Here is an 18538-nt window from a genome sequence, read left to right as displayed (position 1 = left end):
ATATGTATGATCAGCGTCCTGGCCTGAACACATCTAGATGTCAATTTATGAGGTATGGCTGTTAAATAATGAGGCTAATGCTGCAATACAGTTTTATTAAACATAAACATTTTTCATTGTCTTTCTGCTTCAATATACTCCCCTTCTGCATCAACACACCATTCACTGCTTCCACTGATCAAAGCAGTGCAGTAGGTCTTCTTGGTACAGTTGTCTCAGAACCTCTGTTGTTCTCTTCTTAACTCCTGACACAGACTCAAGACGTGTTCCTTTGAACACAGATTTGATCTAAAGTTCTAAATTTGATAAAGGGAAAAGTCACAAGGTGCTACATCAGGTGAATAGTAAGGGTGATCAAGCACTGTGATTATGTTTTTGTTCAATTTATTTTTCAAAAGGTTTTGATATGCATGGGTGTCCAGAACATGCATGGCCTTGGACATCCTCTCTTCTTTCACAAAATCTTTTGTGCCATTCAAACACACATGCACACGGCATGCAGCATTCCTCATACAATGTACAAAAAGATTTGGCTGTTGTTTTGTTCAGTTTTCCCCAAAAAGTTCAAGGTAATGCATTGCTCAACTTTTAAGCTGATCATTTTCCGACACCTCAGCAAAAATGTGCATTTCAATCAGTAGCTAGCAGTGAACTAAGGACGTCACTTATTGGAAACTTACAGCAGTTGTGTGTGAATACCCAACCTTTAATATATAATACACGGTGTGACTGTGAACCACATGGTTTTATTCTCATAAACACAGTCTCATTCTTTAATAGCCATACCTCGAATAGGCATAGTCTTGGCGCCACAGGCAACAGGAAATGTTATGTTACAACTCCTAGTGGGTTGACCAGATCAACCTCAAATTTGGTCAGAAAAGCTGTAAGAAATTGAAAATGCAGTATTGTGAAAATTTGACTGTGACTTTTCACTGAATGGCATGTACGTGGCGGCACGGCCAATTTCCATGTTTCAGCATGGAAGACGAAATTGAGATAATGAGCATAATGAGAAAGTGAACACGGGGCTAAATTATATTTATATGTAAGTACAGTGTCCAATTATCGCAAAGGTGCACAACGTGTCGATCAGAGTCCCGCCAGCATCCCCGGTGGGCATGATGTTGCACGATGCCCATCATATTAACCCAAAACCCAAGGAAGATATATAAACTAAAAATATAAGCTATGCCATTAAAATAAATCAAGAAATATTTCTGCAGTATCATTTTAAATGACAATAAGATGGTCTTTTAATAGCACTTCTGTCAGTCATCATATGTAAGTATATTGATATGGTTACTTTACGAGTTAGGTGTATAGCACTGTGCAGTGGTTTGTTTAAGAGCAAGAACGTTCTGGATTTGAAACCTGGTTCACCTGGGGAGTTTGCTTGATCCCCCTGTCCCTGTAAATACATGCTGTAGCCACCATTTAAGATTGTATTGTACATCCATAAATTGGAGTAAATTTAGTTATATATCTGAGTAATAACTAAGTAGTTACAAGTAGAGTTTACTGCAGTCTAATATGACAATCCTGCAGTAAATTTTACCTTCATGGTGGTTACGATGTTCCATTTTTTGTGTTTATTCAACTTGTTAGCTTTAATAGCACTGTATTATCACATTGCTATAGAGTGGAAAAAGTAATAGAAACATAAGTATAACATGCATTCTTTTACAAACTGTAATGTAGTGTGTGTAGTATATTTTCACAGTTTCACCTGCTGCCACCTCAGATGCCTGAGGTGTTGTGGTAGACTAGTATTTGTGCAAATTAAAGCTTGTTTTGTGCCTGTAGAGTAGCCAAAAGAAACAGCAGGAGTGGCTGAAGGTAAATCAATGTGAACATGTTCAGTTAATTCAGGGTTAATGGTATTACTGATGCTGCTCTACTGTCTGCCTCTTGTGACAAAAGGTCAGCTACCACCTATTGAAACACTCACAGATTATGCTTGACCGAAGGTAGCAGTATGCAGGCACTACTCTGAAGCTACATGAACAGAAAGATCCTTTCATTTACATTTCATTCAGTCATTGAGCTTGATCATATCCACGCTGGTGCTGTCATTTACTTTATGTGGAAAGTAATTAGTGATGGATTGTTAATCAGAGGGAGGAAAGGGTGTTCCCAAAGCATCTTGAACTTGTAACCCCACCCCTTAACACACACCCACACAGATGTACTGCACACATACAGACGTCCCTCCTGCTGATGGAATTCGCCAGGGCTCAGTACAAATTTCCCCCTAATGACAAGGGCGTGTGTTGCACTGTGAAGGGCTGTTATTTTCTGACATGGGAGCAATTTAACACATCGAGGCACATGGTTAAATAAAGTAAAGCAACCAATTTGTTTTCTCTATGCGAATAAGATTCTGAATATGAAATCTGACATTAGACCCAACTGCTGCCAAACTGACCTTTTCCATAAGGCTGAAGAACTTTATCCACCTATGTCTTTGGGTATAAGTGGGTGTTTGAACAGTTATATTTTTTACACAGCTGTTCACTGTCCTTTCTGTCTGTCTTTCTGGCTTGATAATTTCATGTCAGTTTCCTGGATCCTTCACAGTCCCATATGTTGCACCATGCATAAAGAAACAAAGGTGAAAAAGAGCTATTTGGCATTTGCTCACTGGCTCTAATTACCACTTCATGGCAACCTTTGTGGCTCTCTTGTGCACTGGATGATGAAAGAAGTAATTCCCTTGCAAATATAAACCCAGTCTTTTCTACTTATTAAAATGAAAGAGATTACCATGTGCAGGGATTTAGCTGTGATGTTGTACAATAGAAAATCTATTTCTCTACATGTTATGTAACTTTCTGGAAGAATGTCACTTATCCTCTCTCTTATGCTTACTCATTATGTGTGGTTACAGCTGCTCAACTTGATGGCTGGATTTTACCCATGCTCCCTCACAAGGCAAGGACTCTGATAAAAGACAGTCCTGTGTTCATCCATCCTCAGAGAGCCAACGGGTGAGGGAACAGTGTGTCTTCCTTTGGCCATGTGCATTAGCGGATGATAGGGGATGAGAGACAGCTGGCAAGTGACTGGGAGATAGCCAGCATGTCCGTCAGTATCTGTCACATGGAGCTTCATTCCTAACTTGCCCTCAGGACAGAGGATGCCACCACCTGGCACCCAGGAGTAATGTTCCTACAAACTGAAAAAACAGCTTAGAATTGCATTTCAGATGCTTACTACTGGTAGTCTGAAATTATTGAGCGTCTAACTCAAGATTCTTCATGGTGTTACTAAACAATGCTTATTAAAACAACATTTTGTTCCTCATCAAAAGAAGTGGGTATTTCAGAGGGAGAAGAAAACAAACAAGTGTGCTTTGTATGTTTTGGCTATAGGAGTAATATATTTGTAAATGGTGTTAAGCAGCTGCATGGGTTTTACATTTTGATACGCTGTAGCTTCAGTAGGCATTCTACCCACCTCCTGTTTACAGGAGGCATTTCAAGGCAACAGCCCCACATGGTGTCTTCACCTCAGGTCTCTGGGAGGGTTGTTGATCTGACTAAAATGTGTCTCACTGTGCCTTCAGGGAGGAGAGTAGGGGCAGAGCTGTAATTGATAAATTGATGGCTTACCCCTCTTGTGCCTTAGGGTAAACAACATACCACCCCAACCCCACATACACAGATGTAAGCATATGCATATCACTTTCTGTGTGTATTTATATACACACAGAAAGTGATTGTGGTTGACTTCAGCAATGTGCCTTGAAACAGATTCACAGTGTTCCACATTGTGCAGTATATTTCTTTTAGTGTTTCTTTGTAATCACTGTGATTGTGTGTGCAAATGCATATTGATTTGTGCCTCTGCCAGCACTCTAGAGGTTAGTTCATGCCAAAGGGGGTAGTGGCCTAGCATGGCATCAGTTAGATTATCTGGTGCAGTTGTAATCAGCTAATCACTGACTGCCAATATGTTGCATCACATGTTTGCTGCACTTACTGTCCACAGGCCTCTCACTAGACATGCTTTCCTTCCAGGAATTTTCATGTCATGAATTTTTCATAAAGAAGAAGCTTTCGGGTTTGATAGATTAGGAAATTAATCAACAAAATAAAAATAAGTGATTGGTATATCACAAATAATAAGCTAATGTCTTCCATTTGTACTTTTCAACACTATTCTCTCCAAGGTCAGCAGTGAAAGATTCATGCAGATTTACTGTGCCCCTGCGAATATGCTGATTGTGGCAAATTCATTGAAAGTGTACTGCATAAGTTTACCATTGTAACTGCTATTGTGACCACTGCACAGTGTGCATGCATCAGGTTTGGTGGTATTGTTCTGTCCTGAGAACTGCTGCTGAAATTAGTTTCTTGTGTTGTTGCTGCTATAAATTATGATAGTCAGTGTGTTGACCGTTGACCGTTGGGAAGGAGAGCTCCCAGGCAAGCATCTGGTGGCCAGGCCTGTAACCATGGGGCCTTGTCGGTCTTAGCATGTAGATGGGCCCACCACCTGCGGAGATGGGCATTGGGGTCGGGTGCCTTGCAAGCCAGGTGGCAGGCAAGGGTGGGGAGCCAGGCGTACAGAGACCTGGCATCACAGACTAGCAGACTAGACATGGAATGTCACCTCACTGGTGCAGGAGGTAGACCAGTACCAACTAGATATAGTTGGCTGAGCACCTCTGTGTTGGAGTTTTGCTTGGGGAACGGGAGGGACGCCTCTATGCAACTGCTGGTTGCTTAGGGGAGGACTTTGGCTGTTGTGTGTGGATATGCACCAAACAGCAGCTCAGGGTACCTAGCCTTCTTGGAGTCCCTAGGCAGTGTCCTGAAAGGGGTCCCAGCTGGGGACTCTATAGTTCTTCTGGGGAACTTCAATGCACACATGGGCAACATTGGAGAAACCTGGAGGGGCATGACTGGGAGGACTCCCTGATCTAAACCCGAGTGGCGCTTTGTTATTGGACCCTGATCTAAACCAGAGTGGCGCTTTGTTATTGGACTCTGCTAGTCACAGATTGGCCATAACAAACACCATGTTCGAGCATAAGAGTGTTCATAACTGTACTTGGTATCAGAACACTTTAGACCTGAGGTTGATGATTAATTTTATGATCTATCGTCAGATCTGCAGCCACATGTCTTGGACACTTGGGTGAAGAGAGGTGCAGAGCTGTCAACAGATCACCATCTGGTGGTGAGTTGGATCAGGTGGTGGGAAGACTGCTAGACAGACCTGGTGAACCCAAATGTGTAGTGAGGGTGAACTGGGAACCTCTGGCAGAGGCCCCTGTCTGTGAGATCTTAAGCTCCCACTTCCTGGGTAGGTCGGGGACATAGAGTCTGAATGGACTGTGTTCAAGGCCTAGCTACGTGATTTGGATGGAAGGTCATCAGGGAACTGTCGAGGCAACAACCTGAGAACCTGCTGGTGGACACCAGTGGTGAAGGAGGCTGTCAAACTGAAGAAGGAGGCCTTCCAGGCTTGGTTGGCCCAGGGGCAATGTTCCCTCTAAGCTGCACACCTGCACAATCGCGCACTGCTCCCGCTTTCTCCCACTTTCTCAGACGTGCACACTGTCGCACACGTCTAATGTTGCTCACAATGGTCCAAGGAATTCTTCAAGTCGGTTCCAGAATTAAGGGGAACATTGCCCAGGGGTCTCCTGAAGCAGCCTCTGCAGTCACAGAAGCAAAAAGCTGGGTATGGAAGAAGTTCAGGGAGGCTATGGATAAGGACTGCTGACCCGAACTGGGGTTATATTCGGGTGGTGGACAGAGCACTTTGAGGAACCCCTAAATCTGGCCAAAATCTCCTCTGGAGATGGGGCAGAGTCTGAAGACTTGGGGAAGCCCCATCCATATCCCTGGCAGAGGTCACTGAGGTAGTTAAAAAGCTCCTCAGTGGTAAGGCACCAGGTGTGGATGAGATTCAACCTGAGATGCTAAAGGCTCTGGATATTATGGGGTTGTCTTGGTTGACATGCCTCTTCAATGTTGCATGGAGGTTAGGGACACTACCAGTGGAGTGGCAGACCGAGGTGGACTGGAAGGTGTGCTCTAATTATAGAGGCATAATACTACTCAGCTTCCCTGGGAAAGTTTACGCCAGGGTGCTGAAAAGGAGGCTCCAACCGACTATCGAACTTGTGGGAGTGCTAAGGGGGGCATGGGAGTATGACCATCCAGTCTACATGTGCTTTGTGGACTTGGAGAAGGCATATGATCATGTTCCCCAAGGGACCTTGTGGGGGGTACTGAGGGAATATGGGGGTACCGGGGTGGCAGAGGCGAGCTGTCAAGTCAGTATACAACCAAAGCTGTGTCCGCATCCTTGGTCAAACATGTTTCCAGTGGGTGTTGGACTCCGCCAAGGGTGCCCCTTGTCTCTGATCCTATTCATGACATTGATGGACAGGATCTCAAGGTGCAGCCGAGGTGAGGAGTGTGTCCAGTTTGGGAACCTCAGGATTGTGTTGCTGCTATTTTCAGACAATGTGGTTCTGCTGGATTCATCAGACAGAGACCTCCAGCGCTCGCACTGGGACGGTTTGCAGCAGAGTGTGAAGCGGCCGGGATGAGAGTCAGCACCTGTCTGAGGCCATGGTTCTCTGCCGGAAAACGGTGGATTGTTCCATCTGGATGGGGGGAGAGTTGCTGCCTCAAGTGAGGGAGTTCAAGTACCTTGGGGTCTTGTTCACAAGTGAGGACACAGAGGGGTGGGAGATTGATAGGTGGATCAGTGCTGCATTACCAATAATGCAGTCCTTGTACTGGACAGAGCTGTGGTTAGTGACCGAAAGGACGAGATCATGGATACAAGTGGCCAAAATGAGAGGTGGTTCAGGCATCTGATCAGGATGCCTCCTGGCACCTCCCTTTGGAGGTTTTCCGGGCACATCCTACTGGAAGGAGACCTTGGGGTAGAGCCAGAACTCGCTGGAAGGATTATATATCTCATCTGGTCAGATTCTATAAATCTATAAATAAAGCTAAAGGCAGATAAATTGAAATACTCCAAAACTCAATGTTTTGGCTCTCAACTGAACGGGGGAAAGAGAGCCCTCTCCTGCCTGCCATTCAGTAAGTGGGTGCACACCACTATCTAGCAAACTCCATAACTTTAGGCACTAAGCAAACACCTGCAAACTCAGACTCATACAAACTTGTACATCACTGGGAAAATGTGGCCAGTTTTTCTGTGTTTGTGAGAAACAGATAACTTGAAGAAATGTTGCTAAAATCAGATAGCACCATACTCATTCATCCTATGAACATGCTGCTGAATAGCCAGGTCTAGGGTCAAGATAATATTCTTTCTAATCAAACTGTCTCTCTAAAAAGTTGCCATAAAAACATTTTTCCTCCCTTCCAGACAGAAGCAGACATTGGCAATTATTGTAATGGAGTAGGGCAAACATAGCTGTGGTATACAATATACTGCAGCTCTCAGTGTCTTCTTTGTCAATATGTAAGGTTTGCTTATGTGATGAGGCCAACATGGTAATAAGGCTGTGGGCCACACGAGGCCACTGTGAATAGAGTAGGTAATGGATGTTTCTTGTGCTCTCTGGCCATCAGTGGTTCACATTCTGTGTCTCAGACTTTTCACCATTTCCCATATCTGTCTAAATCTATTCATTTATCTCGAGCCTCTATTTAACTGATATTCTTTCTGTCTGCTAATATAATAAACAGTGTCCTTTTGATTCAAATTAAAAATGTTGTCAATACATATGTTGCTGACATGGCCCCTGCATGGCTTAAAATGAATGTTATTATTTGATAATTGCTCCATTGTGGGATTTCCCATTCAAATGATTTTTGTATAAGCTGGTACAAGACAGAGTTTCTTTATTCCGTTGTAAGCAAAATCCACAGAAACTTTCCTTTTTTTTTCTCCAGGCATTGATAATGTATTTTATTTTGATTATATACTCAGTCCAGTTATCATTGAAACGTTGGCTTTTTCAGTCTGATAAACCTTTATTTATGTATTTATTTATTTATTTTGGGTAACTTGGTCACTCACTGAATCTGTTGTCCTGCACCTGACCTAAATAGCAGATGGGTTCTGCATGCAACTGTCTCTCTGATTTCAATTTTCTCTGGTAGACACTGTCTACAGATGAACTATGCACAGGCTTTTCTTGTGATATTAAACCTGAGTGTTTTTAAACAGACACCCTACACAGCTAACAGACCTTCCGAACTAAACAACAAAATTTGTTGTTTGTCATTGCCCTGCCTAGTTGCTATGAGCAACTTCTGATCTGATGTCTCTTATATTGTTTGTTAGTGCCTCTCAAAATTGCCAACAGCCATGTCAGTTATATTTTTTTCACCCAAGAATCCACCAGACATCCTCCTTAAAAGCTACACATAACAGTATATTTATATTAACAATGGATCAAATTTGTCTGTTTAAAAGAAGGCATGTCACTCATAGTGATTAATCTATGGAGAATTATCACCCAACTCTGCAGCTCAAAGTCAGGTGATTACTTGCAGGGATTTGCTAATGTTTTAGCATCTTCTAGCTCATTGTTTTGGTTTTCTGGCCCGTAGATTTCCTATTCTGGTACAGTCTCAGTCAGATACTCTCTCAGAAGTTGGTGGGAGGCAAAACAGAGGTAAAAGCAGCCATTCTTGCTGTGAACCTTCTTGCTGCTCACAGCAAGAAGGTTTCAGGTTCAAAGTCTGGTTTACCCAGGAATTTTCTGTTCTGAGTTTACATTTTCTCCCTGTGTTTTCTGGGTCTGTAAATAAGCTACTGTTTGTAAACAAGTTCACCATAAAACCTTTACAAGGTGATAATATGATAATGTTGTGTTTACAGCTTTCAGAAACCCCAAGGGGCCAAGAAAAATTATTAATGTTATTTTAAAGGAGTCCTTCACCCTTTTGGTGTTAGGGGTACTATTGCATATATCAGTGAACTTACCAGAACTTTGTAGCCTGCTCTTCGTCTGTGTCTCAGGCTAGTGCCTTGAGGTTATATCAGCAGCTATACAAGCATAACACCCAAATCTCTGACTCTGAACTCTGACCTGTGATTGGATGCGCTGGGTTGTGGGTAATGACGATGCCAGATTCTAACAAGGGAAAAGAATGAGTGGAAGAAAAGAAGATGATGTCTCTTGATTTAAATACTTTTAAAACTGAACATCATGAGTCAGGCAGTATTAGTGTTATAGGAGTGTAATGCTAAATCAGTGGAGTACAACTTTAAGAGGTTGTGAAGTATTACAACAATTCCACACTGTCCACATAGAGAGAGAGATAAATAATTTACACAGCAGCTTGCAGAGGTCATTTTCAGTTTTTAAAGAAACAACTAATGTTGTTGCTGTTCTGGTGAGGACCTCTTCACACAGTGTATGTTATGTTGCACACAAAGCCAGGACAATGGCTTCATCCTCTTCATGCTGATGGTATATCTGTATTTTTCTGAGTAGCTCCCATACTGTTGTATGGGATATTGACTCAAATAATGCTGCAGTAAATTTCTGTACTGAAAGCTGAAAAACAATAATACCAAGATTTTATCTTTGTATATATTTTTTCTGTGAACAAATGTTTATTTCTGTTAAAGATACCACACCACATTTCAATGATATGGTCTGACTGTGAACAGTTGTATATTCATGTCCTACCTTTCAAGCACAGGATATTTAACGACAGAAATGTAAACTTTCTTTGACAGGGAATTATGTTAGTGTTTCCATTGAAATGTCATCCTCTGTGGGCAGTGTATGTGCGTCACATAGGCTGCATGGGTGTGTAAACACAAACCACATTCAAACTGCATAATGCAAACAATATGGCTTATGGCTTAATGGCTTATCGTATGACAATGACCTTAAATGTTAATGTAGCCTTAGCTTGAGCTTTAATATGAAATGGAAGCATCACCCCTGTCTTCTAAATTCATGCAAAGATTGCACTGAATGCCTCAGCCACTAGTACTGAAGGTGATATAAAACCTCCATCACCCCCTTTTGGGATATTTGATCAGTTGTAGCCATGGTTACAGAACAGCAGTGTTTAAAGCAGTTTGAGAGCTCAAGGATGGAAATGGATAATGAAGTCAAATAAAAACAGTAAGATAATGATGAAAGCAGCAGAAAATAAAAAGAAATAAACCATATGGTTTAGTCAAAGTGAAACGTGTGAGTGAGACGGGCAGGCTGGAAAAGCCTGAGGAGCTGTGGCTGTTCTTTAATTTTCTGTCTGCCATCCACACTGGAGAAATGGGTGCTCATCTCTATTTCACATTTTCTCTAGAACCAGATAATAGTCACATTTAGTCTTCTGTCACGCCTGCAGCTGTAGTTCTTTTTTGCGTGTTCCTCTTTTTGTACACACGCTTTACTTCTCTTTTTCTTTGATCTCTCATATCATCCTGGAACTCTTATTTATGAAATCTTATTTATGTAACTCTATTATAGGTGTAGATTTAAGTATGAATGGTAGGGACATTTCTTTGCCAGTGTTAGGATGCTGCTGAATTGTCCCTATCAGTATTTTTCTTTAGTATGATCCTGTTATTTCTAATTGCACGTGAGGGTTAGCCAGTAATGTTCCGTTTTTCAGTGTGTTTTCTGTAAAAACTGGGCCACCTGACCTTAAAAACTGGCAACTGCAAGTCAGTCCTATATATTACTTGCTGCAGCACAGCAGTGTCCATAAGACAAATAAATGGAATTCAAAGAAACTGATATTTCTAGCTTGTACAGATCAAACATGACAGAATTAATTCTACAATAACAGATTACCTTTTCTTTTTACTTGGCCACTTTGGGACAGCGGAGACGATAGTTCACCAGATACAGATACAGACAAAGAGGACTGAGAAAACACACAGACACACAGACGTTCAACAAATGCCTTTTAAACTATATCATATACTGTATATTTTAGTGTTTCTACGTCTCTGTTTGATTATATCTGCTTATGCCTCTCATCTCTCTGGTCAATTTCACATTGGATGCTTATTTTATGTAGTTAATGTATGTGTTATTAACAGGTTAAGTGCAGGCAGTTTGACAGCTGGTTTCCATATTTACTAGAAGTTAAAATCTGCCCTCTTCTTGTTCTTCTCCCAACATCTAAGCTTTCATTTGCTCTACTTTTATGTACTGAATGCAGGGGATGTCAGTGATAGATTTGTATAGTGCACTGAGTCATTTGCACAGCAAGGGCATAAAGCAGATCCATTCATCTCTATGACCCAAAAGTGGATTGTCATGTCACTCTAATTCAATAACATCATGCATAATCCTGTCTTGGATTTCCAAATGAAAGAGTATTGTCAATATTAAGATGTTGTCAACCACCACAACAGTAAATAGGAAGGTAGGCTGTAAACACACAAGGCTTAGATCATCTTCTTTTTTAAAAAAAGAAACACATTTTAAGTTATTTTAACCATCATCTGACAGGCTATAAGCTTGAGTGCAGCAGATTTGGTTCAGTAGCTTTAAGTGTGAAGCATCCAGCAGGCAGAGAGGCAGGGCTTTGAGGCTGAGGAGCTGTGTCTGTGTGTGTGTGTGTGTGTGTGTGTGTGTGTTTGTATGTGCGTGTACATGTGTGTGTGTTCAGTACTTTTTGTGTGTATGAGGATAATATTAATGTCATATTACCATCCTGTCAGTAGAGGCCTCTGGACAAACTGCAACTAGGTCTTTCACCTACAAGCTGCAGTCATTATCCACATCATTTCTTTATCAATACTGAACAAGACTGTATTTATATATGGTGTCATGTTCCTTGGTTAGTGTTAGAGAAATAAAATCCATAATTTGTACTCTGAATCAAGAGAGTACACAGAAATCTCAGCCCTTTCCCAATCCACACATTTTGTAAAGGGGAGTTCCCCTTTACGAATTGAGATATCATGTTCTTTTGCCAGAATCAGAAATATAGTTATTTCCATGAAATATTGAGAAGGATAATGGCCACAAACATGGATTAGATCAATGCAATCACATCCAACCTTGCAAACATACCAATCAGTACAGACTGCTGCTTTTAATTTACACTAATCTCATCATTGTTGCCAATAGAGCAGATCATACCTTACAGCAATTTCCTACCAACATTCATGGTTGGTTTCTTTTAACTATGATCACAATCTTTTTCTAACCTTAATCATAGTTTCCTAAACTTAATATAATTTGAGGAAATACCAGTTATGACGTTATTTCCTCCCTTGGCAACATTCTTCTATTCTTTCCTCAAGCTCAGCTATTGATGCTGCCCTAACTGCCCTCAGACTATGGCACAGGGAAAGAGAAGTGGGGATAAGAGACCAAAGACTGTGTTTAGTTGTTTCTTACAAGAGGTATAGACACCCCAGCTTTCTTGTATGTGTTTAGAGTATGAATTTGAGAGTTGGCCATTTCTTACACATAGCCTATTGTTATTATTATTATTTGTATGAGAATTATTATCTTGCAACTCAAGAGGATCACAAATGACTGTTTGCTAGGCATGGCTCTCCTTAGTAACTGTTGCTTGGCCTGTCAAGCTTTTTAACACAGCATAATACTGCAGTTTACTATATAACAGTAGCAAAAAACATTCAGAATTCCTAGGCATTTTTTGAAACAATGAGTCCTTATATTCACATAAATGTAAACCTAAATAGAGCTCTCACTTCTAACCGATGACCATGGGTTTATTTTTCTGATGAAAACAATTGTTAGCATATTTTATCTGCTTTATCTGGCTAGTGGAAGCCAATGCAAAAGTTAAAAGTCTTGTGAAAAGTGATTTCATTGAAAATTGTCTCCAGCTACCTTTTTAATGTTTATAGCTTTAAAACTAGACAATAATAAAATGGTCTAATACTGACTTTTACATATAAATGAACGTCTGTTAACATTCAAGCCTTGTCAATATTCAACATAGTATAGCCTATTAGCACCAGGTAACTCTCTGTGTCTCGCAGAATTTCAGAGTTTTAAACATGGTGTCTGTGGTGACATTCCCTCACTGACACAGTGATAGTGATGCATTTTTCATCAACCAGCAAAGATACAAAGCTGAAGAGGGGAGCAACCATACCAAAATGGAAATGGAGAAGGCTACAGCAAGTAGGAGTTTGGTGGAGCCAATGGCTGAAAAGCCTTTGAAGCATCCAAGAAAAGTTTCTGATGCTGTAGATAAAAAGGAAACTGTGTTAAAAAAGAGAGCCAAAAAGTCAATGGCGAGGACACACATGGATTATCATATGTCATAAGCAAACGTCAACAGTAATTACTCTTATTGCCAGAAGGGAGAGTAAAAGGTTTCACATTGGAAGTTTAAATTTGCACAGCTACATACATGATAAATGCAAAATGACTGTTGCTAAAGATCCCTAGCAAAAAGAGTCATTATCAGCTGATGATGCAAAAGAGTACATGGAAATAAAGAAAAACATCATATTTCAGCATATAGCCATTGCATCTCTACACAGCAACAGACACACAAAGAGCTACTTGTTCAAGTATTGCAGTGTATAGCTAGTTAACTCTAAAGTTTCGAAAGAAATCCGTACAATCTGTCCATACATTATTTGTTTCCTCTTGTCACCCCATTAATGGATAGATCTTCCCAGAAACTGTGGATTGTGAATCCCCCCTCCCAATCTGAATGTCATATAAAGTTGTTTTAATCATGCAAAATCTTAAATCACCAAATCTCATTGAAGCTGTAAGCATCTTTGCTTCAAAACATTTCTGAACATTACAGGAACCCAGAGATCAAGATCAAGAATGTGTCACTATATATCCCCTACTGTGAGAATCAGAACAAAATATTCAGATATGTCCCCTGTGGAGTCACAGACTTCTTTTGACCCAGGTTATTGCTCTACTTTGTTCACTTGAATGTGACAGCTTGCTGTCACACTTTCCATGCAGTGGAAGGAGAGATAATTAACTGTAATGATAATGGCTGCCATTTGCTATTTCGATTAGTATCATTTTAATCATCATTACATTGTTGTCGGGCTATGACATGACATTAATAGGATGTGGTGATAGTGTGTACATAGTGAGGGTTGTCTGTGTCTTGACAGGGCCAAGAGGAGCAGCTTCCTGCTCTGCCTGCTGGAGATAAGAGGGGGGAAACCACCACTAGAGCTACTCATTACAGTCAAAGAGCATCTTCTGATGAAGTTAACAGTTACACCAGACTTTGAGTTACTTTTCTTTAAGTTTGTACCAAAAATATTTCTATCACAAAATTAGATCTGAATCTAGTACATGCCACTCAGTTTTGGTTATACATTTAATGAATGCAGTCACATTAAAAACAGGCTCCTTACAGTTTTTATTTTTCATGACAAAAGCATAGATGTCTCTTTGGGGTTAAAAATCTCATAAAACTGAATTTACATAAGTTGGATCTATAGAGAATAAAGTACAAGCTTCATCACAGGCCTACTTTACATACTGTATATATGTACTGTATGTAGATGCCAAACACATGAGCTCTAGCAGAGCTTCGGTTTCTGTAAATGCCATAGATTAATATGAGGGGCCAAACAAGGCATAATTCATTCTGGGTTTGTGATACACATTTTATAATCTCACGTGTGTATATTTTAACTTTTGCATAAACACTCTCCACTTTTATTTACATATAGCCTAATTTTAATCTCTGTTCCTTCACATATAAGTCAGTTCTTTATATATAAACTAGTAGACGCTTAGGTTATACAATGCTTAGTAGTCTGTTCACCTATGGGTAGGAGTCCAGAACTACAGGGAAACAATAGACTGAGCATAAATTGTTTAATTTGAAAGGCAAAAACTGCTCTGGCTCTAATGTTCAATTACAAATGTCCTACACTTGCCTCTACTTTATATGTTTATATGTACTTGAATGTTTTATTTACCCAAACATAAAAAAGTCAGTACATGACTGCACATGATATGGTATCATTTTGGATGTGTAAAATTATTATTCACAAGTACACACAAACAAACTCCCCTCCCTTCCTCGTGTGGTTTCAATTTCAAATGTGTCAGTGCATTGTTATGTTTTACAGCCTGTACTGAGGTGTTAGGTAGTAAGGTGTTAGTTTTTGATTCTAGGTATCCTAGAATTTTTTCTCTTTTTTGGGGGGGGGGGGATCAGTGAGAATGTGGTGTCTTACCCCGGCATATATAACTGTTTGTGTTCTTTTTAACATTTTATCTTTCATGCTTCATGCTTAATGTCTTTACTGGCAGTGATGATTTAATAAACCAGCAATGCTGTTTCTTACCATGCATTTTAAGGTGCTTCTAAAGCAGTAATTTATATTAAGTAGTGTAATTAGAAACTTGATAATTAACAAACCAACAGAGATTATATATATATATATATATATATATATATATACTGAGCTTGGGAATGGGTCTGCTGTTGACCAACATGCTCACACACACAGCTGGTGGCTTCTAATCAAACAACTGACCTGTAGGTCAGGTTGTGATATGTGAGAACACAAGCTGTGGATGAACCGCAGAAATTCAATGAAATATCAACCAATTGTTAGATGTGGTGGAAGAGTGGAGGTGTGCAGCAGTTTTGGAATTTTATGCTGGGGGCAGTCTCCATGCAATGACAATGAAAATGAATTATTCAGGTGTGCCTTTGGCTAAATGTGAACCACAGTGAAAGTAGATTTTAGATTAACAATGTGTTGACACTGTCCTTTTGCTCTGAAGCAGAGGTCCAGAGGGGCAGGCCTCACTGAATGACAACATACTGCCTCCTGTTGGTACAAACACCTACACTGGACTACCCTAGACTGTGACCACACACACACTCATCAAGACACATATGTCTCTAGTACTACAATCCAGTCATACAATTATTAAAATCATTATATTCTTTCAAACAATATTAGTGACAATACAGGGGCACACTCAAAACTTGAGACTGAAAATGTGATGTTTTTTTGAGGACAATGAGCTGAAACTGATGGTATAGCTCTGTTAGCTGAGGGGAGATACAGATTCAGGTGTTAATTCTAGTAGATGTACCTACTGCCCTGCTTGAGTTTTCTATAAAGTGCCTATTTAAAGGTAAACAATGGTAAACACTGACATTTTATTACCATAAAAAAGTTTACATTAGCAGATGTCTATTTACATATAGCAGCAACGTTGGCATTAATTACAGGTTTTGCCCAGCTGACAAATATTCACCAACTCTGAAAAATTCTGCCTATTTAACAGCTAAATACTCCACTATGTTTATTAAAAAACTGTCTGTCAGTTTGTCTGTCTGCTGTTTGGTGCTGGGCAGGTAGTGTAAAGTGAGTGTTTTTGGACTTTCAGCAAAAACTGTTGACAAGGTTGAAAAGAGTAGTGCAACTCAATCAAAACATTAAAGCTGCAGGCAGTAAGACTAAAATAATGAGTAAAAAGATGCTAAAAACCTCTATAGAGCTCAGGGCAACTACATAGTTAGGTAATAATTCTCAGTATGTTCATCAGTATGAGTGACACCTTTCATATCACACATTGTCATTTAAATTGTCAACATAAAAAATATTAATATGTGCAACTTTATTGGGTTTTAAGTCATTGTTGAGTTTATCTGTCTTTGGACATAGTTGCTGTCATTCACTGAAGGTCAATGAGATGTACTGGAACCTGTCTAGTCTCTGCATCTGGAATGCCCAACTTACCTGAACCATGCTGGTACTGCCTGAACCCAGTTTCTTACCTGAGGCTATATTTTTGTTTATATTTGTCACTGACTGTTATCCTTCAGACTAGTGCTACATGCTTTCTGTCTTCACACTGGGTTTTGTATATGTACTTGCAACACATGACAGAGCAAGTAAGAAAAGCATCTGTCAATAAATTACATATGAAAATCTATCTAAATCGGTCGAAACCTGATCCTTTGTCAGGATCCGTTGGGTTTGGGTTAGCAGAATTATAATTTAGATGTACTCGATATGTGTAATCTGACCCTGGCTGGAGGAGTTTTGTTGCGGATGTGAGGCAGGACAGCCGAAGGAGGGAGACAGTGACCACAGAGAGTGGCTCTGTAACAACTTTCCTTCTAATCATTCACTCACTCACCACACACACACTCCATTTCGGCTGCTCACTCACCTCTGTCTTTACTGCTGCAGCTGCATAAAAGTGATTAGCAAACCAATGAGACAATCTGCAAAATGGCTTTCATCACACAGAACTCATGCTCAATAAGCTGACATATCATGTACCTCACTGAGTAATCTTGCGATTGAATTGCCACTTCATAGCCTGTTTCCCATTCTGCTTCATGTGTTTTGCCAACTGCAAGCAGGTTAGTGCAATTACTGGAGTGATGTGTTTGAGTGTTGTTGTTGTTTTTTGTGAGCCTTGGGCTTTTTTTCTCTGATTAAGAAGAGCCTCCACTTCTGGCCCCTAATACCTGTCTTTCAGTTGATGCCACATCAATACGACTCCACAGAACCTCCAACTACCTAGAGACCCACTCTACACCCTTCACCAGCTTCCTCCCTGACCGAGGAGACTGAAGACTTGCATCTAGAGCACCATAGACTTTAAGGTAAACATGGTTCTCTGCTAAGAAAAGTGTAGGATAAAACAAGATCATACTCTTATTTCAGGTGTTTTTGTGCTGCTCTGCTTTATCATTTTCATGAGGAATCGATTATAGTACAGTCTTTCCATTGCACGCAGGAGATGTATTCATCGTTGTTTACTCTACCAGCTACCCAGAAGCAGACCTTATTGACATTATGACAGTAGACATATCCAACAGTACTCATCATAAACTCATCTCCTTCCTATAAGCCTGTTATGTAATGGATCTTTTAATCTAAATTTGGGATATTTTACAGCCCAAATATTTGCTCAAAGATCACAGCACTGTACACTGCATAACACATAATGTCCGTCAGTTTGATGGATCTCTGTCTTTCTTTCTGTCCCATATTGGCAGTTACTGATGCCTCATTTCTCTAATGAGTCATAGGATCGCACACTAAAAAGCCTCTGCTGAGTCCAGACTTGGCTGAATTGATGATATCCTCCTCAACATTATTAACCCCAGGTTCCCCTGTGTTGGTAGCAGATAGTCACTAGCACTTAATACACAGGACTGAGCCCCTAAATCCAGTCCAGTTCCCCAGAGACCAATTGCTAATGATGAGTTAGACCTAAGACGTAGCTGTCAGTGTAGTTCTGGTCTGTATGTCTCTAAAGATGCATGGTGTTGTATGCATGCTGAGAACATCTCCACTCTGGATCAGTCGCATTTTCTAAGACTAGACAAGGCACCAAGGGGAAGGCACTGTTGGACCTGCAGCCATGGCAGTGATATCTACGGTTTGTGTCTGAGTGACACTGAATGTCAGTAAGTCTCCCGAGAGGGGGAGGAGAGGATCTTTGCTTTCAGCCATTGCTATTGTCATGACAACTGCTGTGGAGGCCTCATCTGTGATTGATGTTTCAGCACCTCCTTCCACATCGCCTCTTGTCATGTCAAAAAGGTTCAGCCATTTTTGTACACTGTGTATCCCTGTGAGGAATATGTAGCCA

At 40.4% G+C, this 18538-nt stretch overlaps 1 protein-coding gene across 2 annotated transcripts in view; it reads left to right on the top strand.

Annotated features, from left to right (window-relative positions):
* Nucleotides 1-17535, top strand: part of LOC108872420 (IQ motif and SEC7 domain-containing protein 2) — a 188475-nt gene extending 170940 nt beyond the window's left edge. The window contains exon 2 of one of the 2 annotated variants that reach the window (XM_018660070.2): nucleotides 17417-17535. In XM_018660070.2, coding sequence (XP_018515586.1) covers nucleotides 17417-17420 — 4 coding nt within the window. In that variant the 3' untranslated portion in view covers nucleotides 17421-17535. Of the gene's footprint in view, nucleotides 1-2890; nucleotides 3212-17416 lie in introns of those variants that run through there. The other variant, XM_051074809.1, reaches the window with a different exon arrangement.
* The last annotated feature ends 1003 nt before the right edge of the window (nucleotides 17536-18538 follow it).

Source organism: Lates calcarifer, linkage group LG12, assembly GCF_001640805.2.
Source record: "Lates calcarifer isolate ASB-BC8 linkage group LG12, TLL_Latcal_v3, whole genome shotgun sequence".
NCBI lineage: Eukaryota > Metazoa > Chordata > Actinopteri > Centropomidae > Lates > Lates calcarifer.
This window is presented reverse-complemented; position numbering and strand designations above follow the sequence as displayed.